Source organism: Numida meleagris, chromosome 2 (genome assembly GCF_002078875.1).
Source record: "Numida meleagris isolate 19003 breed g44 Domestic line chromosome 2, NumMel1.0, whole genome shotgun sequence".
NCBI classification, from domain to species: Eukaryota; Metazoa; Chordata; class Aves; order Galliformes; family Numididae; genus Numida; species Numida meleagris.
In genome coordinates, this window is record NC_034410.1 from 18471941 (window position 1) to 18498433 (window position 26493).

Genomic DNA, 26493 nt, shown 5'->3' on the forward strand with positions numbered 1-26493 from the left:
AGTTCTCTTAAGATCTACAAAAATATTTTAAAATTCAGAATTTAGTTGTCTACTGGGAATTCATGCCTTCAGTGGCCTAAGAATGTCAAAATTCCCCAAAACTAAAACAAAATTTAAAACCAAAATCAGTGGCAAAATCAGGGATTCCAGCACTGTGGCCTAAGAATGTTGTACAGTATTGAGAACAACATTCAAGAGGGCTTAGTTTAAAGTAACAAGCAGAATGATAAAGAGATCTGAAAACACACTAAATATTCTGTCTGTAAATGCTATTGCAAGTTCAGAATGCTCAGTGAGATTAGTTTGAAAGAGCAATAGGTTACAATCAGCTGTATGATGAAATTCAGACATCCATCTCTTAATTGCTGTCTTTGGTCAGATCTTTTTCCTGAAATTTGACCAAAATCACATCCCTATTTAGATTATCCTCATTTCATAGCAGTTAATTTGCCCTTTTTTTCAATGTTTGCTGGAAAGTTACGTTTAAAATTAGCAAACCAGATTAAAGAACCTTGGGTGATACACTTCACTGGGTGATACTCATTAAACAAAGGGGTGTGTACAGTTGAAAAAAATGTTAAGGATGTACAGGAAAGTAAAGAGAAATGGAAAGATCAGAAGAGGCTGGATAGATATGTTTATGCAGACTTCACTTCTATACTTGTGACTTACCTGTGCTGTTGTTTAAATTCACTACCTCCCTCATACTCAGGGTAACAGCTACTTGATGCATTGCCCATCACTCACATTGTTTCTGCCAGAAGGCAGCACTTGATGTAGGAAAGAGCTAATTTGTGGCCAGTGGCCAAGATTTTATTTGAGATGTACAATGCTTGTGAATCTGAAGGAAATGTGGAAGATCACACTTCTCTAGTAGGCATGTAAAGATAGGAGAATGAGAAAAAATTACCATGCTTCTGGAGTATCTGTATTTGCTACATATTCACTATTGGCACCAGAAATAGTTTGATTACTTATCTTTCAGTAGATGATATAGGATAGCCTATTACAGATCATAACGTACAAACGGAACTTTTACTGCCCCTGTCTTAAAGTGACTTACACATAATATATTCATTGGTTTCAACAGGGCCCTTTCCTGAGTGAAGGATTGCAGCTGTGAGAAATCTACTGCAGAAAAAGAATCAATATCACAGAACCATAGAACAGCTTGGGTTGGAAGGGGCCCTTATGATCATCTAATTCCAACCCCTACTCGCTACAGGCAGGGACATCTCCCACTAAACAGAACAAGTGTGTCATAAAATGAGTAAGTTCCACTAATCTTACAGGATAATAAGAACTCCAATAACCTAATCAATTCCACTGCATATAAGAGGAAGATTTTCTGCATAAAACACTTCCAGCCACTTAAATACTAATAGGCTTTAAATAGACAGTAACTCAAATCAATGCTGCAATACTGAACAACTAGAAAGAATATATATACATATATACTGCAGAATTTTCAATGAAATTTAAACATTTCTGTAAACTTTTCTTATAATTAAAACTGAAAGGAATCAGGACTGAATCTGAAAGAAGTCAGGAATGCAGATCTTAACTTACAGCAATTTGTGATAAATTTAATTTCAAATACCAGTAATTCCCAAAAGAAAAAAATGCTTATGCTTTGTCATAATTTTAAAAATACTCTTTATCTAGTCACCTCCCACTTCTATTAGGATTTAACATCCATATGTAATTAACTTAGAACCAAAAAAGTAATAAAATGGTCATGTCATAAAGTAGATAATTTTTTGGAAAATAATGTTTCAAGAGCTATTTCCTGTTGCAGGAAAATGTTAGCCATGTTTACAAAAAATTGCCTATAAATTTCTGAATGCCACAAATCTAGCTCTTCTGAGTAATTTTGGATTAGGATTACTCTTCTGGAGCCAAGTTAAAAGTTTAATATTCCTTTTTTTTTTTTTTTTTTCTTATGCCTTGCATGTGCAATGACTTTAAACTGATCGAGATCTTTTAGTTTATTAATATTTTAAGAGTCTCCTGCACCTCAAATGTCTTCTTTTCTCCTTGGACCAATGTTCATTCAGATATTGGCATCTGCATATGTTCAGTCCTTCTTTAAACCTAGTTACTGAACCAAGGTAGGTTAAGTAAGATACTAGGGACTTAAAATCAGTGTTCTTTGAAACTGTCTTTTTATTGTAAGAATAAGCCCTTCTTTTTTCACTTTTCTTTTTCCTCTCTCTCTATAAAATTATTTGCATACATACAACTGTGGTACGTGAATTTACCACTTTTCTTCTCTACTGTACTTTTCATTATTTGCTCATCATACTGTATGGCAAAGTTCTTGTGCAGAACACTTCGCAGGTGTTACTGTAAAAGCCCTGTTGATCAGGAAGAATCTTTGTCTCCCATGGGAAGAGTCTTTGTATCCCATGATTTTCCAACCAAAATCTCAAGGTCATCACAATATGCCAAGCACATTTTAAAACTGGATCAGTGTAAGGATGCAAATGCACAGTGCTAGAGTCAAAACTTTTTGATACAAAATTTTCTATCCTGAGCAGCTAAAGTTAGGTACACAAATACAGGATTGATTTTCAATGGTTAGTTCAAACTGAACAGAAATAAAGGTGTTTAACACACCTAAGCACTGGCCAACTAATGGGACCTGTAGTTGGACGCACAGACTAGAAACATGCTCCAAAGAAAATCACCATAAGTGTGAAGAGGAATTCTTGCACTCAGAATATGCTATACTTGTTATCAGCCTTAAGAGCCAAAATTCTGAAAGAAACTTGCTACAGAGAAGTACAAAATTCTTTGACCATGATAGAAATATACTGCATAAAATTTTGAGTATAACTTTGACTGTTGTATTGTTTTACATAATATAAATTACATAAACAAAATGTACTGGTAGAATCATAGAATCATAGAATTAGCTAGGTTGGAAAAGACCTACAAGATCACCTAGTCCAACCAGCCACCTACCACCAATAATCCCACTAAACCATGTATCTCAACACAACATCTAAATGTTTCTTGAACACCTCCAGGGACAGTGACTCCACCACCTCCCTGGGCAACCCATTCCAGCACCTGACCACTCTTTCAGAAAAGTAGTATTTCCTAATGTCCAGCCTAAATCTTCCCTGGTGCAACTTGAAGCCATTCCCCCTTGTCCTGTCACTAGTTACAAGAGAGAAGAGGCTGACCCCCAGCTCACTACAACCTCCCTTCAGGTAGTTATAGAGAGCGATAACATCTCCCCTGAGCCTCCTCTTCTCCAGACTGAACAATCCCAGCTCCCTCAGCCGCTCCTCGTAAGGCCTGTGCTCCAGACCCCTCCCCAGCTTTGTCGCCCTCCTCTGAACACGCTCCAGGGCCTCAATGTCTTTTTTGCAGTGAGGGGCCCAAAACTGGACACAGTACTCAAGGTGCGGCCTCACCAGGGCTGAGTACAGAGGGACAATTACTTCCCTACTCCTACTGGCAACACTATTTCTGATCCAAGCCAAGATGCCATTGGCCTTCTTGGCCACCTGGGCACACTGCTGGCTCATGCTCAGCCGACCATCGACCAGTACCCCCAGGTCTGTTTCCTCCACACAACCATCCAGCCACTCTGCCCCAAGCCTGTAGTGTTGCCTGGGGTTGTTGTGGCCAAAGTGCAGGACCAGGCACTTGGTCTTGTTGAACCTCATCCCTTTGGCTTCAGCCCAGAGATCCAGCCTGTCCAGATCTCTCTGTAGGGCCTTGCTACCCCCAGGCAGATCGACACTTCCTGCCAGCTTGGTGTCGTCTGCAAACTCACTGAGGGTGCTCTCAATGCCCTCATCCACGTCATCAATAAAGATACTGAAGAGGACAGGCCCCAGCACCGATCCCTGGGGAACACCACTCGTGACCGGTCGCCAGCTGGATTTAACTCCATTCACCACCACTCTCTGGGCCCGGCCCTCCAGCCAGCTCCTTACCCAGCAAAGGGTGTACCTGTCCAAGCCACGGGCCGCCAGTTTCTCCAGGAGAAGCTTACCCATGCAGAATAACTTCTTTACAGATCAAAATATTTATATTATGAGATTAATCCCATGACCTGACATCCTAATGTACACAGCTGAAAAATACTTTAAGTTTTCTTTCTTAAATCATGATTACTCAAAATGGACTACTTGTTTGACATCAACCTTCAAATAATTTTTTATTGTTAGTTTACTCTTGCAAGTTATAAGTATTTTACAGCTACAATATTTAGTTGGACACGTGAATAATGTGAATATTTTTGACCCTACGTGGATTGCGCGAAGCTTATAATTGTCTTTTTTGCACTTTTAAAATTCAACCTTTTTTATGTAAAAATACATTTCCATACTTGCTTCAGATTCATTGAACACACAGTACAAAAATTCCTTTTAAATATATAAATAAATTTACTGTCATCCATGTTCAGTTTTTCATCAGCAAATGGCTTCTGTGTCTTAACTGAATTACTTTGACGGCTGTGTATAATTCTAGATTATTTTTCCAGAAACATTCATCTGAAATTTGCTACTAATAATACAAGTAGACACTAACAAACAAATTATGATAAAGTCAAAAGATAATTTTAACCTGGAATCTAGTAATACTTCAGACTTTTTTACTGAGGATGGCTCATTTCTCTCAAATGCTGGTGCAGTCACCAGAAATTCAAAGTTGAGTTTCTAGTTCTACAGAGGAACAAGAGGAGACTGGAGACATATTAGGCACAATGTTATGTTGGTGCTTTTTTTTCAGAGTGCCTTGCAACTGCATGTCATCTTCATATTTTTAAAGAGGTGAAACAAAAGAAAATATTATGTATTCTCAGATAGGACTTTTGAAGCAGAGAGAAGAGGCAGAAGAGTGGAGAACCAGAGTGAAAGAATGGAAATCAATAATTCTATAAACGTTTTAAAATACATGTCTTTTTGTTGTCTCATTACCTTATTCCTCAAGTCTCTATTCTGATGTAACATTCACACATTCAACTCAAGAATCACAAGAACTGTATATATATAAGTACAATACACATGGGAGATTGTGGTAGATGCATTCACTGTAGCGCACACGGTACCTTTCATTTTCCATATTCTAGGGAGTACAGTAATCACATTCTCAAAGTAAGCTGTTCAGCCTGTAAGACTTAATTTTGCGTGTTTCACTTCACTATGAATAGGGTTCTCAAATGAGATAGATAGATATGCGTACACATTTGTCTAAAGTCAAAATACTACTGAGAACAGATCTATGGAGCATAAAAACATTACATAAACCTCATACCTCTCCTTCGCTCTCCTTACACACATAAGTGTAACTACCTGTTGTACTCTCAGGTATCATTTATCCTCTCAGTGTCTAAAAGATCTGTTTAAATGTGTTGTCATTAATTTCGGAGCTTCCAAGAAGTTCCTGCTAAAAAAATAGTAGTCAGCAGAGCCTAAACAGAATGAGACAGGAAATCTAACATACATAAATTATAATGAAACATGTCAAACTCTTCAGACACCCATCAATATAAAATGACAAACACAGAAGTGGTGTAGTAAGCATTCCTTGTGGCACATTGCCATGAGGTTTGGTTTTGTATTCAGTAAGTCATTTCTTTTGGTGAGCTTTTTTTTTTCATCCTTTTGGTTTGAATGCAGACAATTATTAACCCATAAGTCATTTCAAATTTGTTCTATACATTTTAAATGCAGAATGAAAGGTTTTTTTTCTTTTTTTAAAATTAGATTAGTGAGAAAAAAAGCTGTATAGTCATCTTACTGCTGTTTGTGCACTGTTAAGTATATCGCTTGTTAAAATTGTAAGAGAAGCATAAGTCTCCTCTAGAAGACTTTTGATTAAAAAAAAAAAAGACAACAAAAAAACAAAAAGCACATCTACACCATCCAGAGTATACCATGAACAAATCTTTAGAGGAAAAACTGTAATTCTATAAATGAAACATAATTACTTTTTGTAGATTCATCTGTCACTATTATTCAGGTAAGAAAAAAAGAATACAAAGGGCGATGCAGATTTGGTTGGAGAACAGACTGGAAATTTATGTGGTTTATATTAGTGATAGAATACAATCACAGCAGAGGAGAGATGACTGAGGTAGTATGTCAGCGCTCAGTGCTCTGGGACAATTTTGTGTATTGTGCTAAGGGCCACACTCCCATTTTACAGCAATTGGAACCAGCATTGGTTAAAATTAATCTGGAGCTAATCAGTACACCTGAGCCGCAGCACTGACATACCACTTACAGCCAGAGAGGAGAGCACACAATGCTGAATGAATCACAAATCTGATGCGCTTCAGATCTCATTCTCTTTCTCCACCTGAGGAGAACCTCGTGGAAGTAGCAACCATAGTTTCAAAAACATTAGATCTCTTGCTCAGGCAAATCGTAATTGCTGCACATTCCTGTACAGCTGTGCTTTTTGTAAGGATTGTGCATTTGCAAATTTTGAAAATCTCTATACTGAACTGTATGTATATTTTTTAAAATATTGCAGCTACGCTTTTTGAAATTGCATAATATGTTGGGTACTTGAAGAGCAGAAATTGCATCACTGAATTAAAGTTACCTTAAAATATCAGAAGGCTAAAATAACAGATCATCTGATATCCAAAACTCAAGCCTAATACACTTAGCTGCAAATAAGCATGTGTTTATATTTCAACATTAGAGCTAAGATTCATATGTTTTTAACCAGCCTAATCCCCTTTTCTATTTTTTGCTTTGTTCTGTCAGCGTTATTGTTCTCAGAGAATATCTGTTCAAACTATCTCAAGATTTACCAACAGCACTTAAAAGCATTGCAGCATTACCAACCAACCCACGAAGCTAATGGCCTCAGAGATGAAAGATCTTATGTTTTGATCATAACATAGAAGTCACTGGCTGTTAGCTGGATTTTCTCCATTGGAGACTGACACAGAGCTGAGATTAATTCATGGTGTTTCCATGGCTCATCTGAACCTGCCACAACTCATTAGCATTCTGTCATATCTCCATAAATCCTGTGAGGCTGAAGGCAAAGGGAAACAATGAGAATGAATTTCCTTCTCAAATAACTAAGCTTAGGGTGAAAAAGTCAACCTAATTTCTAATCACTATAGGCATTAGTTTTAATTAGCAATTTTCTACATTTCAGTATAGTACAGAATTGTACTTTTTGCTGTAAAAACTGCTTAGTAAATACATTTTTTGCTGTAAAAACCGCTTAGTAAATACATTTTTACTTAGTATCAAATGTCGAATGCCTATGGTCTTTTTGATTGCCTTATTATCACCTCAGATATTTACCAGCATGCACAGTAAAGCTGCATTTGATTACCTGTGATACTTTGCCAGTACTTTAATGAAGTACTAACATAAATTAGTCCACATTTCATTGCCACTTTGACAACAAACATAACTTATGCTGCACCTTGTTCAAAAAACACTGCAGGAATAAACCTATTTTCTGTACCTTGGTTATATGAATTCCTATTCTCAGGAAAAAAAAAATGAATGAATTGTCACAAACTTTTTTCTGATGAGTGATCTAGTCAAGATTTCTAGAAAGGCTATAATTACTGTATAGTACTATAAATAAAATAATAAACACATCAGTAGCAACATGTTGCACTGATCTTTTTGGATAGATAGACTAAATTTCTTTTTAAAAAAATTGGCTTCATCACCTATATGAGAGAATATGTTTCTAAGTGTTTATAGGGCTAACAGAATGCATCTTCCCATAACACCTGCATAGCAAGTCACTCTAGGGAAAACATGAGACTATATGTATTTTTGAGAATAGATAACTGAAATGTAGTCTCCTTCTATGTTTTGAATGAGAGATCTGCACATAGAACATGAATGTCTGAGGGTCTACATCTAAACTTCTCAGGGACAGAACTATTGTTTTCTGAATCTCTGATATGAAGTGTCAAGTATGCCAGTAGTAACAAAGCCAGTTTAAGATTCATAAATGAAGGACCATTATCTATCCAGGAGAAGACTTCATCAGGACATATGGGAGCCCAATTCCAATATCAGAAACAAGATTTTAAAAGGTTTTATATTTTGGAATTGAAGTGCTCCTTAAATAATGAAGATGTCTGGAAAGAAAAATGAAGCACTAGTATGAAGTTAGTTGGAGGACAAGACAACTTTGGAAAAACTCTCACACAATGGTCAAGGAAGTAGCTGTCTGTGCTGAGAGCACTGACAGAACTGAGATCATCAGCTACTTTTCTGGTAGCACAGAAGGCAGCTAACTACTTCAGGAGCTGGAGGAGAAGTGGCCTTTGTTCCCTTCATTCTCCAGTTTACAGCTTTGTTTTTTCCTTTGATTTACAACTGTGCACAACCTTCCATCCGGGCACTAGCAGGCTGCTGCTGCAATGATTTTCTACCTATTGTTCTTATGGATTATTCTCATGTCCTTAGACCTGTGAATCCTGTGACATTGATGTATCTATTAAATCAGATTTCACATGGGGTAGAGATTACCACTTAGGAAACAGGAGTAAAGACATTATTTTCTTTCACGTCTCTTGTTTTATACCTTTTAGTTCCCTTTGAAAGGGGAAGAAAAAGAAAAGAAAAAAAGATGTAAGAGGAAAAAAGACAAGAATAAAATTATAGGTAGTAATCAATTGAATTTCCCAATAATTACCCAATAATACTCATACACAATGTCACCACCTAATCAGTGTTCAGCATTTGCTTCAGACCATCACAGTGTGCTTCAATAGCCATAAAAACATTTTAAGCAGAGAAAAACAACAAAAAAAAATAACAGTAAGCAGATCCTGACGAAACATAGCTAGTTCCTAGCTTCTATTACAAAAGATTTACAGGAAGAAATATGCTGTAACAAAGAGAATGCTAATTTGGGTAATTGTTGACTACAGCTGGCCATTTTTCCCTCTAATCCTTTGTGTTTTGTTCTTGTTGTTGTTGGTTTGCTTCTTAAATAAAAAGAAAACCTCATTTTTAGTGTCAGTGTATCCCATCAGATATTAATGCTACAAAAGCATCTTTGTGCATGTAAGCTTGTCTCATGAACACTGATTCCTTGCACAATGCTTTCCAGGTCAAAGTTAATCAGGTCTCTTTCCCCTTCACACCAAATATTTCTTAACCGTACTGAAAAGTTTTGGAGATTAACTCGATTTACCATGCACCCAAAAATGTATTTAGTGTACATTTCAGTGTTCCCTTTATTATTACATCTCTGTCAGGGCCAATGACACAGAACAAAGGAGATTTGCACATGTAATAAAAGGATGGTTTTTGTTATATTAACTAAGTGAAACAGTATAAAAAAAATAAAGGGTCTTTAAGTAGTTAAATTCAACTTTCTTCTTCCCATTTTTTTAAGAGATAGTGTCCTTCAGGACTACAACTTTTTTCATCTACAGTGAAGTTCTTAGACTCTTAGCTCTCTTTTCAGCTGTCAAGAACTGTTTTAAAGTATATTACTTTAAAGACTTTAAATTTTCCTAAGGTAAATTCTGATAATGATTGTCTGAAAAGCAGTGAAAAGCAAGACAGATTTGTTAAAAATGGTTATCAGGGGAGTTACTTACTGAGTAATAATTATTATGTGAGCAGAGAATTTTTGTTCTATGTCCTTTTTGTTTTTGCTTCATTAGATTTGATGACTTTTTACAGTATGAATCATCATATCAATTGAGTGCCTCCAATGTTTTCAATTAACAGTTGTACCCAAATATCACTACTAATGTCAAAGACTTTTCCATTACCTAGTTTTTCTCAAATGAACATAACTATTTTCAGTTATCTTTTTGCTTTATACACACTTAAGCCTATAGAGGTTAATACTTTCATTATTATGGCATTTAAACCCAACTGTAATAAGGAATTCCCATTTGCTAAGTGTAGAAACATGCCATAAGATCTCGACATTAATACACACATAATGGTCATTTCAGTACACAATGAATGTCACCTAATTCTTTGCAAAACATTTATTAACATTTCTCCAGCCCAAGCCTAGGACTGTTAGGCAATCACTGCAAAATTCCATAACAGCTTCTGTTCCTCAAGGCACTGGGGTTATGCACAAGCTTTTCAACCCTCAATTTCTCAAGTCATTACTTTCACTTAATGTAATTATAGGTTCAAATGCATACACTTTTCCCTTAAAATTCATCAGCCTACATCTGGGTGGCCCAGATGTATAATCTATGAGAAAGTGACAGTTTGAGTCTCCAGCTATTCACAGAAATTCTGCTGAAAGAGCTCACTGTAAATTCATAGAAACATAGAATGGCTGCATGGACCTCAAGGATCATCACATTCTAACCCTGCTGCCACAGGCAGCATTGCCATCTGCTAGAACAGGTACTAGATCAGGGCCCCATCCAACCAGACCTTAAACACCGCCACGGGCATCCATAACCTCTCTGGGCAGACTGTGCCAGCACCTCACCACTCTTTCAGTGGAAAAAAAAAATAAAATTCCCCTGACATCTAATCTAAATCTCCCCTCCTTTAGTTTAAAACTATTCCCCCTTGTCCTATCACTATCTACCCGCGTAAAAAGTTGATTTCCCTCATGTTTATAACCTCCCCTTAAATATTGGAAGGCAGCAATGAGTTCTCCCCACAACCTTCTCTTTTCAGGCTGAACAAACCAAGTTCCTTCACCCTATCTTCACAGGAGAGGTGCTCCAGCCCTTTAATCATTTTCTGAGGCCCTCTTCTGGACCCTCTCTAAAAGTTCCACATCTTTCCTGTGTTGGGAGCCCCAGGCTTGTATGCAATACTCCAGTTGGGGCCACACGAGGGCAGAGTAGAGGGGGACAATCACCTCCCTCGCCCTGCTGTCTTCAATGTTGTATTGAAATCCATCCTTGTATCAGGATGAATCTAATAATTTCTATAAAAAATCATTGTGATTTAATAAGAAAATACATAATATTACAGCTCATTTCTCATCTAAATCCATGTAAATTTTGGGAAAAAGGATGAGAAAATAAAATCATTTTTGTGTTGTAATTCAACAAAATGCTGCTCCATATTTCCTGTTGTAATTTGGAATCCTCATGCTTCCATTCTCATCTATAAATAAAGATTGGGTAAACAGCACAACCAAATTACATCAATTACGTCTAGTGTGAAAGATCTCAACTATAATATGTCACTATTGCCTCAAAAAATACAATTTTTATGGATCATTTACTTTCAATTTTATCAGTCCTTTTTAATATATAGTTAGTTTCATTAAATCTGGAAAATTGGATGAAGAAACAGTGATATTATTTCATGTATCACTGTTACCAACACAAATCTGTAGTGAAAATTCTGTGAAATGACTTATTCAGCATAGGTATAGTGCTGCTATCAGCTAATATATAACACTTAAACAGCAGTCAGTGAAAGATTTGACAGCCCATTTGTCTTAAACACTTGCTCTTTTTGATGTATACAATCTAGAGACTTTGAAACAATTGCATAGTATTGTAATTGTGTTTTTTTGTGTGCGTATTTTTTTGGTTTTGTTGTTAGTGATGACTTAGGAATTTTTTTGCCTTTAAGGACTTTTTTATTTTAATGAAGTACACAGTCAATTATCACATTGAAATGATTCTTTTACAGTTATAGAAATAATCTCAGGCTACGTAAGTGCAATATGAAACTCACTGTAACCTGTCAGATATATAGCAATGCTTTTTTTGTTGCAATTTTAATTTAAAGTCTATTTTTGCACTTTGTGGAATATTACAACAGAAAGAAAATACACCTATTGCTACAAATTGGCAAATATTTTTCTGTTCAGGTTATTGAGCATCAGTGGTGCTGTAAGGAAGTTTCCTAATTAGATTAAGTGAACGCATTTAGAAATCTTCACTGGAGAGCAGAATGTAACATGTTCCTCCTTCATCATTAACATCTAAAGAATGGTTTTGAATAGTTCATTGGTATCAGGTAAAATTCTAACCTCCGAAAACAATTACTTCAGTTTTTGAAAATACAGTAATGAACAGCATCTGTTCAGGCTGTGCTGTTTTCTACAGAGTAAGCCTGTTGACACAAATAGTCAAGCTTCCAAACTCCCTTCTGAACAGTCTGCTTCTCAGACAGACTGTAGATCTTTGAACTTATTCTACTCTTTTTGTTCGTTTTCTTTAAAGGGAAAATCATTTTTATACTTTCTTTTCAGTAAATGAAAACTCATGTTCTGAAATATTTCAAAGATTTTCACACTGATTAAAGTATTTTTTCATTAGCGTGCTTGTAATTTTCACTGAAAATGCTCAACAGAGCAATATAATCCAGCTCTGTTCTCCAGGCACTTTAGAATATGATTTTTTAAGCAAGGAGTAACAGTTTTCTTCAGTAATCTTAGAAATAGTATTTTGTTGAGGAACAACAATTAGTTACATCTTGTTTGAAAAAGGAATACTACAGAGAGAAAATAAATACTGTGAAAGACTTGGCAGAGCAGTAATATTTTCCATTTTTCTATGAAGTGATAACTTTTATCAGAAATATATAATATGTAAACTGAACTACAGTTTCAGTTTAATTAAAGTTGTTTCAAGCTGCACTAGTTAATTACCAAATGACAGCTGAATTCACAAGCCCCATTGTTGGGATAACTGGTGCTGCAGACCGTGGGCAAAATTGCACAGATAACAGTAGCTAGTAAGATGTCAAAGCAAATGCATGCTTGCCATTTGAGAAGGCATTCTCCAAAAAATGATCAAGATGATGAACATTATCAACTAAATTAAACAGTAACCAACAAATTGTGTAAACATCTTTCAGAGTCTTTTTAGTCAGCTTGCAAAGTATGAGCATGAAAACTTTGTAATAGTGAGGAAGAGACTACAGAATGGTAACAGCAGCAGCCAAAAACTGATGTTGATATTTCAAAGTTGCTTTGCTGGTACAACCACCTCTGCATAGATCAGAGCATCCTCCCCCACTGGATACTAGAAGCAGTCCAAGTTGACAGTATATGGTGCTACAAGGAGTGTTGAAGTCTCATGGCTTATGTATTAGTGGTATATAGACAGGGGTGTGGATGTGTATAAAGCTGGAGCAACCGTTTCTCCTCCAAAAAAGAAGTGTGCAAAACTTGTTTTCCCAAAAGAGGGAATGTGCTTGTATCCCACATTTCCTCTGATAGAAGACGTGCACATTTATTACTCTGGATAGGGAGAATTTTGGGGGATTACTTATAGAAGAGCATTTAGAAATTTGTACCTGTTTATTAACACCGTGTTACTTGATTTACCCACTGTATTGACAACACTGATGCTGTTAATTCTCACTTAATTGCATGCCAGTAATAAACTGATAAACTGCTTTGATACCTTTAAATGAGCAGTTTTCCCTGTGGCAGTCCATACATGGCTAAACTCACAGTCCAAAAAGCAACATGACTACCTGAAAAACTTTACTCACGTAGTATGATCAGTTGATGGACAGTGTTCTTCTTCTCCAGGATACAGTTTTGCTCCACTTCCAAGTTCCCACTTAAACAGGTTTGTGTTACTGATGGAATCAGTTTCTGATATCTCTTCCAAGGTTGGCTGATACCATCCACACTGGGTATTATCTTCAAAATTGCAGATTTCCTCAGCTTTAGAGATGAACAACGAATATTTCATGTTTATATAAAAATAGAGAATCATTAATTTATACTATGATAAAATAAATAGAAAAAAGGGATTCAATTTGTAGAATCCAATTAATACTTACACACTTCTAACATTAATATTTTTTCCTCTGCAGATAAAATATCTATGATATTTTCTATGTTCCTTCCATGGAGACAGATACTTTTTATAAATATAGCAATTCTTTTGCACCTTGGTAATTATCACTGTATGTGTTCTGATCAGCTTTCAGGCCATTCAAATAATCTATCGTGATATACACTGGGATGTATGTAAAATGCATCTGATGTTATTGCATGTTAGTTCTTCTTCACTCTAATAAGCTGATGATATTACAAACTCATTGCAAAATGTATACAAAATCTTACACAGAATTTCTGAAAAACCAATTCATTATTTCAAGCAGTCCTTGAAGTTCCTGAAAGCTACATAATAATGCTAATATTTGACATTGATGTCAAGTACTGAATTGTTATCTTACTAAATATGCAGCTGCTTGTGTCTCAGTTTTTGATTTCCTGAGCAACTGGACAAGAAAAATGAGCTCACTACCATCCCTCCCTCATAATGCATCCCCCTGAGGAATATTTCAGTGGTGAATTGGAGTCAACTGTTTCTTCATTTAAACTACTTATTCTGCAGAAACTTTGACTATAAATGATAGACTAAGGAGAGAATGAGTTTTGAATTATAGCTTTATATCTCCATTGAGGAAGCAAAGTACAGCCAGTGTGGTCTGTCTAGTTCCCTATCCATATGAGGATTTGTGATGTTTCCTGAGACTACAGAGTGGCATGGTATTTTTGGTATTCTGGTATTCTACCCTGTTTAAAAAAAAAAAATGTTTTAAAAACATTGCCTCAAATGCCTCTGAGAAAGATAACTTTTCCCTTAGAAAATATTTCTGCCCTTGGATGGGACATACTTAATTTCTTCTATTCCAGCATTGTCATTTGAGTGATAAATTGCCAACGTTGCTGTTGATTGGAGGCTTCAAAAGAAGTAAATGTATGGAAGTATATTCTCTGCAGTACTTATCTGTCTCAGAAGGAAAAGATTGTAAGACATTGTAAATCTCTGAAGAAAAAATTGTCTATCTAAAGGGCTCTTCATGTGTTTTTCAGTATAGTTTTTCAATGGTTAGTGTTTATGCACATTATAGGAGATAACTCACATTTATATGTCAGATTAATTCACCTAAGAAACAGACAGAAGGGAGTCTAATGATACTTTTCTTAGCTAAGTCCTCAGCCCCGAGAGAAGCGATTGGAATTCCATTCACCATGGGTAACAAACGAAGAGATTTGATCATCTGTGAGATGTCTGTACCTGTCCTTAATTAGCTTTTGAACAGAAACATTTTCAGCAACTGTGGTTTAAGGCAGAGAGTCTTCAACAGGTTCTCCTAAAATGCTATAGTGTGAACTCGTGCAACTCAGAAGAAATGAACAAATGTCTTAGAAATCCATGGGCATTGTCTGGTGGCACTGTCCATTGTCCCAGCTCCACTGTTCTCATCAGGTCTTTGGGAATTTAGAGATTGGGACTCACTGACTTTTGTGTGGAATACACCATGCTGCGTACTCTACCCATAGGAAAACATCTGGGACCTATAACAGGGCCAAATTTATCTTCTCATTCTAACCTAGGAGGCCTAACACTAGGGTTCCTCTGTCAATTCAGAATTTACAGCTCATTTGGCAAAATCAAACTTACTAAATGAACAAAGCAATGGCAAAACCATCATTGTTTTCATAGCTGAATTTCAGCATGTCTGCTGCTGAAAATAATTACCACATTCACTGAAGTAGATAAGAAATGGATCCAAGTATCCCAGATGCATGCCCCAAATGAGACTACAGAGTTATTCTCTCTTCCAATCTGAACTGTTCAACATTTGAAAAAATTTAATGTTAATTAACTGGAGAAAAGGGGATTTTTTCCCTATTTTGCCAGTAAGCTGAATTGGAATATAAAACATCAAGTCCAATCAGCCCATTAAAAGGCAGAAAGTAGAAAACGCCTCAGCTTTACACATTTTGAATAAAATTCATTCTTTTTCTAGGGAAAATCATTTTAAAAAAATTATGCTTAAATGTTAATATCAAATGACACAGGTAACTGAGCAGTAGTTAAAGCAATACTTTGAATAGCCACAAACTAATAAAAAAACGAAGTATAGAATTTAGTACACTCACCACAGTCTGATTCATCAGACTTATCAGAGCAGTCTGTTCTAAAATCACACTTCTGGATCATGCGGATGCAATGGCCAGAGGCTCTACACACAAACTCATTCTCTGTGCAGTTATTCAAGGGGAGTGTGATAGGAATGGAAGTTCCTGATAGAGTTGTAGAGATTGTTGGCAAGTTTCCTTTAAAAGAAAAGGAAAATTCTTAGAAACAGAACAACGGCACTCCAGATTATCAATGATTTCTTCCCCTGCCACTCATGTCCTTTCTTGAAGTATAGTTTTACTGGAAAAAAAGCCTGGATGGTCAGTCTGAGTTTCTTAAATGCTATCCAGCAGGAAGTCAATTGAACACATGATGGCTGGGTTTTCTTAGTGGAAAGCCCTATGTTGGTCATGTCAGCCAACCTCCATTTACACAACCCACAATACTTGTAGGAACTTATTTAAGCCTCTTAAATGGCTTTCAAATTTTAAGGAAAGTAGTGAGTTACTTCAAAAACTAATATCAAGGAGACTGTCAGAACAGTTACAAAAACTCAGTTTCCTTGTGAAGCAAAGCTGGCAGATTGTTAGATAACAATGGCCTTTTTTCAACACATTGTTTACTGTAACTAACTGTAGAAATTACCAGGTAACCTTCTAATCTTTTAATTTCATCAATGAAGAAATATATTTTTCCCCTCTAGAAAAATTAATGCAATATCGTTAACTTGCCCCACCATTTGTTTTCAATCCATTCTGTTTATTTTTTTTCCTCCTGTTCTTTACTATGCACCTTTCTTCAGGCTAACTCTCATTTCTTGAAAATCTTTGCTATCGTCTGTAAAAAGAATTTTCATTATACAATTCCTTCTTTGAATTTAATCACTAATGAAATCATTAGGTGTAGTGCACAATGCACTACAGTAATAGTAATACAATAAAGTAATACACCTGGGTTAATTAAAAACTACATGTGAAGACTTGATTTGAAATATGTCTGGAACAGCATTTTTTTTCTCCTTAAGGTGATATTATTGTGCATCTAGACTGATAATAAATTCCTCGCAAGCAAGAGCCATCTCCTTTGTAAGGTAGCAAGCACCTCTATGACATCAAATGAATTATGCACTAATATTACCTTTAGACTTAAACAAAAGATAAAAGAGGAGAAACCTTTTGAATGAACAGTTATATGATACAACAAATGTATCTACAACTCCTAATAGCATCAAGGACCTTCAAGGTCCTTCTGGCCATCGAGGCCAGAAATTTTTGAATAGAGATGCCACATTCAAGGCTCCACTCCAACTCACTCTGGAACATAAGAAAAACTTTTTCAAATACAATAACCTTCTGGATAGAATCATCTCCTTTCCCGCATTTGAAATAATCCATTTTCTATTATTTGTGAAATACCATTTTGTCTAGAGCAAACATCATCAAATAGGCCATAGTTAAAGCATTCAAACTGTGTGTCAAAACTGTATGCTCCAGTTTCTACATCTTTGATATTACATAAGTGACTTTACCATCAAGTTAATAAGCCCATCTCTCCTTGCTTGAATTTTTAAATAAATGGCATCTGGGAGCTGGAACAAGTTTCCCAAAGAAGTTGTGGATGCCCCAGAGAGTGTTCAATATCAGGCTGACTGGAGCCCTAGGTAGCCTGATGTAGTGGCAATCCTGCTTATGGTGGGAGGGTTGGAACTATATGGTCCTTAAGGACTCTTTCAAGGCAAGCCTTTCTATGATTCTGTGATAATCCATCAGACTGTATATAAAAATGCAGCTAATAGTAGTCCCCTTAAAATCCCTTCTGTGATGGATGTAATGTTATACAATTCTGTAGACGTTGTAATACCCTAGGGTACCAATGACTTCTGAGTGCAGGCTGCCTCAACATCTGAACTGTTTGCACACTGTAAAGTGAGAGCAATTGCCACTGTAACAACTTTAAACATTATTCAGGAGAGGAGGAAGGCTGTATTAAACAGATTTTGCTGATGAAAGGTCAGATTTCTTATACACTGCTAAATTTGTTTTCCTTCTACTAATCGAAATTCCAAAGAATATAGAAGCTCCTTATCTGTTAAGGACTTGTTAAAAAGCATCTCTTCAGGACCTTATGTGCACAGCTATTTCCTCTTGATGCCCGTCTGAACTTCCTTGTTAGATCTGAATTAGTTTGATGTGGTTGTGCTTTTCCAGAAGCAGTACTTAAAAATAACAGAAAACAATCAGCTCATGGAAAAGGGATTTACACAACTTCAACTCTGCCCTTACCGTTGTAAAGAGTACAGTCTAGAAACGACAAGTCATCAAGTCCAATGTCTCCAGTGAAACCATCTCCTACTGTACCTTTCACCAAGATCTAGGGAAATGGTAATTACAAAATCATTTTTCAGTATAGAGTAGACTTCCATTTCTCGTTAAATATTTCATACTGATTGATAGAAAAGTCATTTTTCATGTTTCACACTTAAAATGAGATTAATTTTTTTCTGGAGGATATATTCTATTTAGTGACACTTTACAGAAGAGGCTAATTATTAGAGGCTTTCATTGGTGGTCACATTAATCACATAACCATAATACAATGGTTAGCTTTACAATCATGTAAATCCACTGAAACATCATTGTGATATAAAATGATGGCAAGACATTATCATAAGTGGCACATTATGATTAGCTCCTTTGATACTTATTGTAACAATATTAATAATGGTCAATTATAATAACGTTTGTGCGAATAAATTATATACCCTCATACAAATCTCTCTATGATGAAAACAATTAAGCTAGTTATAGGTGTGTTCTGGAATCCTTTGAAGAAAAACATTCTAAATATTCTACACATTCATTAGAATTGTTGATGTTATAGTTGCTTACTTTCTCATTGCTATCTCCTACCAAGGAATAGAAGATGTTAATATTGGTGAAATACTCCATGGATGACTGAATAAGCCTATTTTATTCTGAGTTGGTATTGAACTGTAAAAGCCTAAGTGAGTCATTAGGGAAAGATTTAATGCAAATTTCCTTGATGTAACTAATTTATAAGTCACTATTCACAAATGAAAAGAGAGAGAAGGAGGAAGAAAGCAAAGACTTCTCAAAACATAACACACACAGACACACAAGGCAATCATATATATATATAGCCATTTTCAAAACAAACAGAATAAAAATGCTAAGAAACAGGACAAATTAAGATATCTAGTATTTGGAAATATTGTTCTTGAAAACATATTATCTCAAAGTGGCAAAATCTCCTTCAGTTTAGTTTTGACTGGCAAATGCACAGCAGTCTACATAAAATCTTGACTTTATTTTTTACGCATGAGTTATAATCTGCTCATAATTAATTACTCATAAATGAGCTAAAATTCAGACAGTGGCACAGGGTTTGTTAAGCTAATTTATTTAGTTATTAACAAGACAAAAATCAAGCTCTACAAACTACTCTGTTTTTCAGTGGGACTGTGCTAAGTTTTAACCGATGCGAACTGGTAGGTTCTCTCCCCATAGCTCCCTGTGCCCATCTAGCCAGCTGTGATATTATGATGACATGCTTATTTATCATCTCCTACCAACCTTTCCCTGGAGGAAGTAACATTCCTGTACCTTTATTAAGGGCATAGCAATACCCAGTGACAGAGCTGGCATCACACTGCAGGAGTAAGGCGAATTAGAAAATCTTGTTATTGATATGATGGTAATAATAATAGCAATAAATTACTTAATTGCTCCCCCTCCTCCCATTTTTATATTTGTCTTTTATTTATTTACTTGGGGAGTGGCATATAGCAAGAATTCACTCAGTAAGACAGAAAACACAGCATACAGGTGCATGCTCAAATAAACATCTCTTAATAGACTTAAGATTTTTGTGTACATTCAAGCATAGGGGTACTGTTCTAACCAGTATCAAGGAGGCATAATCCATTGGTTTCTTTTCAACTGTGGTTTCTTTATAGATTTTAGATATTTGGACCATATTGCCTTGCTCTTGGTGGTTTAAAATTTAAAATAAGATCTATTAATAAGCTAGTTCTGCAGTATAAAACTTCTGTCTGCCGCTGTGGTTAAACACTGACCACTTAAATAATTTGCCTGCTGAAATTCGGCAAACTTCATAAGCTATTTATTATTAAACTATCTCCAGGGAATTCATCTACCATGAAACTCATTTCACATCTCATTTATAATTTGAATGAGGATGAATAGTTCCTAAATTTTCCAGCTTCAGAGATCCAGTCTGAATTAAGACTACAGAGGTGGCATAGCTATATAAAACACAGAGGTGGCTATATAAAACTACAGAGGTGGTATGCTATATAAAATATGCTTCTTACTTATCATATCTACTTATGCTTCTTACAAAATACATTAGAATGACACCATATATGCAGAAAATTATTGATCCCTTTATATTTTGAATAAAGTAGATTTTTGAAGGGTGAAGGAACATTAGGTTTATAACAAATGATGTTATGACAAATATGTTTATGACAAATGTTTATAGGATAATTACAGTGAGTAACATTGCTCTGTACAAATGTTCTATTTTCATAATAATACATAGTTCTATCACTACTCAATTCCCTCTCAAGGTTATCAAAATTAAATTTTAATTTCCATACAACCAGTGTTTTAAAAAGGGTGAGATTCATTGAGTTATGGAAAACTCTAAAGGTATCTGAATGCCTAGGAAATAAAGATTGAGGTTTTGATGCACACAGCTAGTCTTATAGCCAAACAATATCTTGGGTTTGTCACAGGAAGTATCAACAGTGTTACATAGTGATTTTATAAGCAGTTAAAACTTGCTAATTTTGATTAGGGCTATTACTGTTGTCTCTGGTGAAAAGCCATGTGGTTTGGTTGGAAGGGGATAGAAACACACAAGTGTATAATAGTACAAAGAAATTATAGAATATTTTGTCATAAGTTACTGAAACATGGGATAGAAATGCACTTCACTGCATACCTCCGAAGTAAATTAATCTACATTTTAGAAATGCTATGTATATACAGAGAAAAAGTATCAAGAAAAGTAAACAGTTTCTTATGAGACAATAGAATTTGTGTATGTTCTTGAACAAACTACAGAGCCATTCATTGCATTAAATCTACACCAAAATTTCTTCCTTCAAAAACCCTTGTTATAAAGATATATTCACCCAATGAAGTCTTCACTCTAAGACCATTTTTTCAAGAACCTGTGAAGATATTCCCATCTCAAGAATTATACAAAGAAGGGAAACTACTTAACAAATAAAGATAAATTCTAAGAGAAGTTGTGGCTAAAGAAATACTGTCATACAAAAGTTGTTGATACTTCCAACCGTACAGACATGAACTACGCTACAGAATTTGGTCTGGCACAGATCCCAAACACATCATAATCATTTCTATAAGTCACAGCCTGCCAGAACATATTTTAACAAGACCTGAGAGTTGAATACCAATTGTACAGTGTAAATCTGAAAACCAAAGAATAGGGTGCAACAAGCAAACAGGTATCAAAGATGAAAGAAGCCGACACACAGAACAAAGATGAAGAAACACAGGCAATGCCTGGAAAGGGAGCTACCAAGCTGCAACAAACACAGATGTGTATCAGTATATATGAAGCATAATTTCAGAACTTAAAAGCCACAGAAACTACTGGCAACATTTAATGGACAAAAAAAATTAAAAATAATTAAAAAACAAAACAAAACAAAACATGAATCTCAGCAGATTATTGGGAAAAGCAGAAAGAACAGTGGGGAAAGGAAGATAAAGTGAAAACTGAAAATGAAGTTGTTGCTAGAGTGGAAATCCATTATGACAAAATCCTTGAGAGAGATTTACTACCAGGGAACGGATCAAGAATGGAAAAATGAACACAAGTGGGTATTAGAAGTCTAATAAACAGAGAAGTCCTTGATGAATTCAGAGCATCTTTCAACACTGGATTTTGATGAAAGATATGAATTTGACCAACAAAAATGAATGACCTCCAACTGGTAAGTCAACATGTACAATGTTGACATTGAGGCCTGGATCAAGGAAACAAGCAATCAAACCAAGCCAGAAGCGTCCTACAGGATGGTTCCTACAGTTTTTGTTGTTTTATGTCCTAGAACCCTGAGGGGTTCCTCTGTGCCTTCTCCTCTGGCTCCAGGATCTGATACTGTGCCCATCAACTGCTGAATTTAGAGGCACTTCCCACTGCAGTCACTGAGCCTCAGCACATATACTAGGAAGTTATCACCAAGGTGTTTTAGGATTCTCCTGGACCTGTTTGTATGAGCTGTGTAGTGTTCCCAGTTAACATCTGGCAAGTTGAAGTCTCCATAAGGACCTAGAGGTCTCTCTTATTTCCTTAAAGAAAAATTACTCAGTGTCGTCACTGTGAGCGGGTGTCCTATTGTAGACTCACACAATTACATCTCCTTTATTTGCTTATCCCTTAATCCTTATGCAGAGGCTTTCAACCATGTCGTCACTAACTGACAGATCCATACAGACCAGCCCCTTCATTACATATAGCACCACTCTTCTCCTGCCCTGACTGTCTCTTCTGCAGTGCCTGTAGTTGTCCATCACAGCACATCAGTCATAGGACTCTTCCCACCAGGTTTTGCTTTTGCCACAGATGTTGCAGCTTTTGGGACTAAGTCAAAGCTTCCAGCTCTTCTTGCTTGTTCCTCTCACGTGCACTGGTATAGAAGTATTTCAGATATGCTTCAGCCTGCCCAGCAATTTGTGGAGCAGGCTGAAGGGATCTCACTAGCATGCAGCCCCTCTGATTATGTCACTCCACAGTACATCACTGGCAGGCTTTGCTTTATGCCTTAACCCTCTTCAGATCCAGTTTAAAGCCCTATCATCAGCATTGCTAACTCCTGCACAAAAATCCATCTGAGAAAGACACATCCCACTGGGCACCAGCAGGCCAGGTCTTGTGTAGACCTAAAAGTTCCTCTTCAATTCACAGCTAACTCTTTTAAGGTGAAACTTCCCAGATGTCTCTCTCTCTGAATTGAGAGAGACTTGTACTAATTAGACTTGTAATGTTTCACCCTGTGAACATCTTGCCATAACAAAGTAAGACTTCATGTCACCAAAAGAAGGAGAATTCCAGTGATTCTGAAAGTTGTTTTCTGATGGCTCATGTAGAAATGATGTTCAGTGACCACAATGGGGAGTGCCTCCCAGTTCAGTAGTTGGTGGGCACATCAGATTCTGGGAGTAGAGAAAGCACAGGCAAACTCCTCAGGGTTCCAGGACATAAAACAACAACAAAAACTGTAACTACAGTCCTATAGAATTCTTCTGTCTTGGAGATGCTGCAAGGGACATCTCACATCATATTATATCACATCAGATGGGTTAAGATATATTTTTTTAATAACACCGTTTGCAATAGAATACAGTTCCCTTAATTATGACTAAAAAAAGACTACAGTGCTCAGAAGGATTGATTTTACTATTTTCACATAACACCATAATTTCCCTTTCCTGTAACCAGCAAAATTTGAATGAATAGAGCAAACTGAAACAGCTACATTTATCTAGACATGTAAAAATAGAATCTTTGTACTTTCTTTCGAGCACAAACTGTATCAGGTTTTATGATTATTCAAGGAGGATTAAAGCAAACACCATTCATCATTGATATGAGTTAGGCTACGATGGACAGATTGTTAATTTACTGTTTTTTCAAATGCACTTACAAGGAAAAAGCATGTAAGTAGACATCTCAGGCATTTGAAAATAAATTTAGATCAAGTAAAGATATAAGTACACTTAACAGTCTGTTTTATTTTCCATGATGAATCAAGTGCCCCATAAAAAGTAACGTCTTTGACAAGAAATATATTTTCACTTGCAGTTTTCAACAAAAGTAAATTAAGGCAACTTCTTGCTCTATTTTCAAAATCACAGGGGTTGATTATTTCTGTAATGCATCTACAGAGTTACATGTACAGAGCAGTTGCTGAAATATTGCAGATGAATACTGTACTCCTTTGCTTACAGGGGGAATCACAAGCCCTCATAGAATCATAGAATTTTTGATTTGGAAGGGACCTCTAAAGGTCATCTAGTCCAACTCTCCTGCAGTAAAATCAGGTGCTCAGAGCCCCATTCAGCCTGACCTTGACTGTATCTAAGGATGGGATTTCCAACATATCTCTTGGCAACCTGTTCCAGTGCCTCACCACCCTTACTGTAAAAAACTTCCTTATATCCAATCTAAATCTCCCTTCTTTTGGTTAAAAATCATTTCTCCTTGGCCTGTCACAACAGACTCTGCTAAAGAATCTGTTCTCATTCTTACAGTCCCCCTTTAGATACTGAAAGTCTGCTCCCAGGTGTCCCTGGAACCTTCTCTTCTCCAGCCTGAATAGCCCCAGCTCTCTCAGCCTGTCATCAAAGCAGTGTTCCATCCTTTGGATCATTTTTGTGGCCTTCCTCTCGTGACCTCCACTCAAACATCACTCAACTACTCCCAAGAAAGTGAGAATTGCAGCTCTCCATTCAAGTTCAAGTACTCCTCAAAAGATCCAGAATATACAATCTCTCAGTAATTACTCATATTAGAATACCAGATTATTAAGTTCCTTGTAGAGTTTTCTGTCATACCAGTTTTCTGAATTCAAAGTGAAATAGGATCACTACAGGTACAAAGTATGAGTATATTGGACCAGTTTTATTACTTGTTAGTTTTAGCATGAGAGCTATGCTTAATTTTGGCTCAGAGACCTGTATTTTTTCGTTTAAGTAATTTACCTCTGAATTTCCTGATTCACTCATCTGACCTGTTCTGCTCTCTGATATCATATTTAACATTGATATAAAATATCTAATGGAAGAGTAACAAACTTCAGCCACAGTTTGATAGCATCTAGAACAGAGGTTTCCTGTGAAATTTAAAATTCTGAGAAAAAAGGTTGAGAAAGGGCTGACGTGTCCAAAAGATCACAATTGTTTAGTCTACTGTAATTGGCTTTACCTGCATGGAAATAACCTCAGAAGTGCGAACATGTAAGGTTTACTACTGATGAAAAATGATCTTTTTCTTGGAATGTGGTAAACAATGGACAGACTTGCTTAGTGAGGGAAGAGGAAGATGTGGCATCAGTCATCTTATGCATATGATCATCTTTTAATTTTGCAAGAGAAAAAGTGAAGGAAGGTCTTAGTTATAAAACATCTGGGCCATCTTCAGAGTCTGTGGTTTTTTATTCACTAGGCACCTCAAAAAAAAAAAGCAAAAAAAAAAAAAAACAAACCAACAAAAAAACACCATCCTACTTAATAGTATCAAGTGAATCAAAACATTTGCTTTTCAACCTGAATATTACTTATGAGATATTGAGCACTTCAAGCACTGGGGAAACAGACCACAAAGGTAAGTAAGCTGTTTTGTAGCAGATCTACAAATAAATTTGTTGTAAACAATATTAAAAAAGAAAAATCTCCTACTTTAAACACCATTTGTTCATACTCAAAAGATTATTATAATCTTTTTAGAGATAGGAAAAAATAAATTCCACCAAAAAAATTCAGAAGCACTTTCTCAAAGAAAATCAACCCACAAATGTATTGCAAAGTCAATGTTATCACATGGTTATTAAGAGCTTTTAGATTGCACAGTCATTTATATACTTTCAGAGTTTTACACTGCATCAAACACATCACAACCTAGAAGGATCATACCTGAAATGGCTTAGAGCTGCTGATGTACAATGTCTGTCTTATCCATCTTCCTCCTTGATTTCCATACTTGTACCACAGCAGTATTCCCTTGGTATTACTCATAGTTCTCTGGAAGACTGACAAAGTGTAAACTTGCTTTCCAGACATATGATAATGAAAGCGGAAAATGCAGGTTCCATTGTAAGAAGGGCTGAAGAGAGGACTAAGCAAAACTGCTTTATCTTCAAATTCTTGTGGCTCTGAAGACTCCATGTACAGGTAATGTCCCAGACTTGTGCCCGTTGTGTGATCCTTTAATGGTCCTGTATTAACCGTAGGGGTTGGTCCTCGTATCCTTATCCAGTCAAAGTCATCCTCAGTGTCCTGCGCCCAATTGCACAGCCCATTTTCAAAGTCACACTGCAGGTCAGGGTCTGAAATGTATGCAGAACAGAATGTCAGCTGTAGAGTAAGCAGAACAATTTCAGAAGGTGGTATTGCTTTAATATACTTTTTATTCACTCCCTTTCTGAGAAAAAGAAAATATTTTTATTTTTCATTTTCAAAAACATGTAATATAGATAAAAATCCATTTGGTTTTTGCAAGAATTCTCCCCCAAAGAACAAATTTACATTTGTATAGGCAAAAATAAAATAAAAAAGAAATAAAAACCTTTAGTTAACTACTTTCTCTCTCATTACATCTGGTAATCAATACATCATTCATTCATTCAATAAATACTGTGAAGAACACTTTACTATTCATGCTACTAAATAGATTTATGCATTTTTATAATTAAAGTATGAAAAAAACCCTGAAGTTAACTAGGAAAGAATTACCAGAATTTAACTTTGTGGTTAGATGTAATATGTGACCAAATATGTTTTTACATGACAGAAGCTAAATTCAAATGATATTAATAACACATCGTTACTTGACATCAAGACAAAATATATTGATTAGAACTATTAATTCAAATGCAAAGA

At 36.0% G+C, this 26493-nt stretch overlaps 1 protein-coding gene across 1 annotated transcript in view; it reads right to left on the reverse strand.

Annotated features, from left to right (window-relative positions):
* MALRD1 (MAM and LDL receptor class A domain containing 1) overlaps positions 1 to 26493 on the reverse strand; it is a 223310-nt gene that overhangs the window by 141037 nt on the left and 55780 nt on the right. The window contains exons 17-20 of the mRNA XM_021388959.1: positions 25528 to 25940; positions 18097 to 18184; positions 15835 to 16011; positions 13422 to 13599 (exon numbers count right to left, since the gene is read on the reverse strand). Of these exons, the coding sequence (XP_021244634.1) occupies positions 13422 to 13599; positions 15835 to 16011; positions 18097 to 18184; positions 25528 to 25940 (856 nt within the window). The remainder of the gene's footprint in view (positions 1 to 13421; positions 13600 to 15834; positions 16012 to 18096; positions 18185 to 25527; positions 25941 to 26493) is intronic.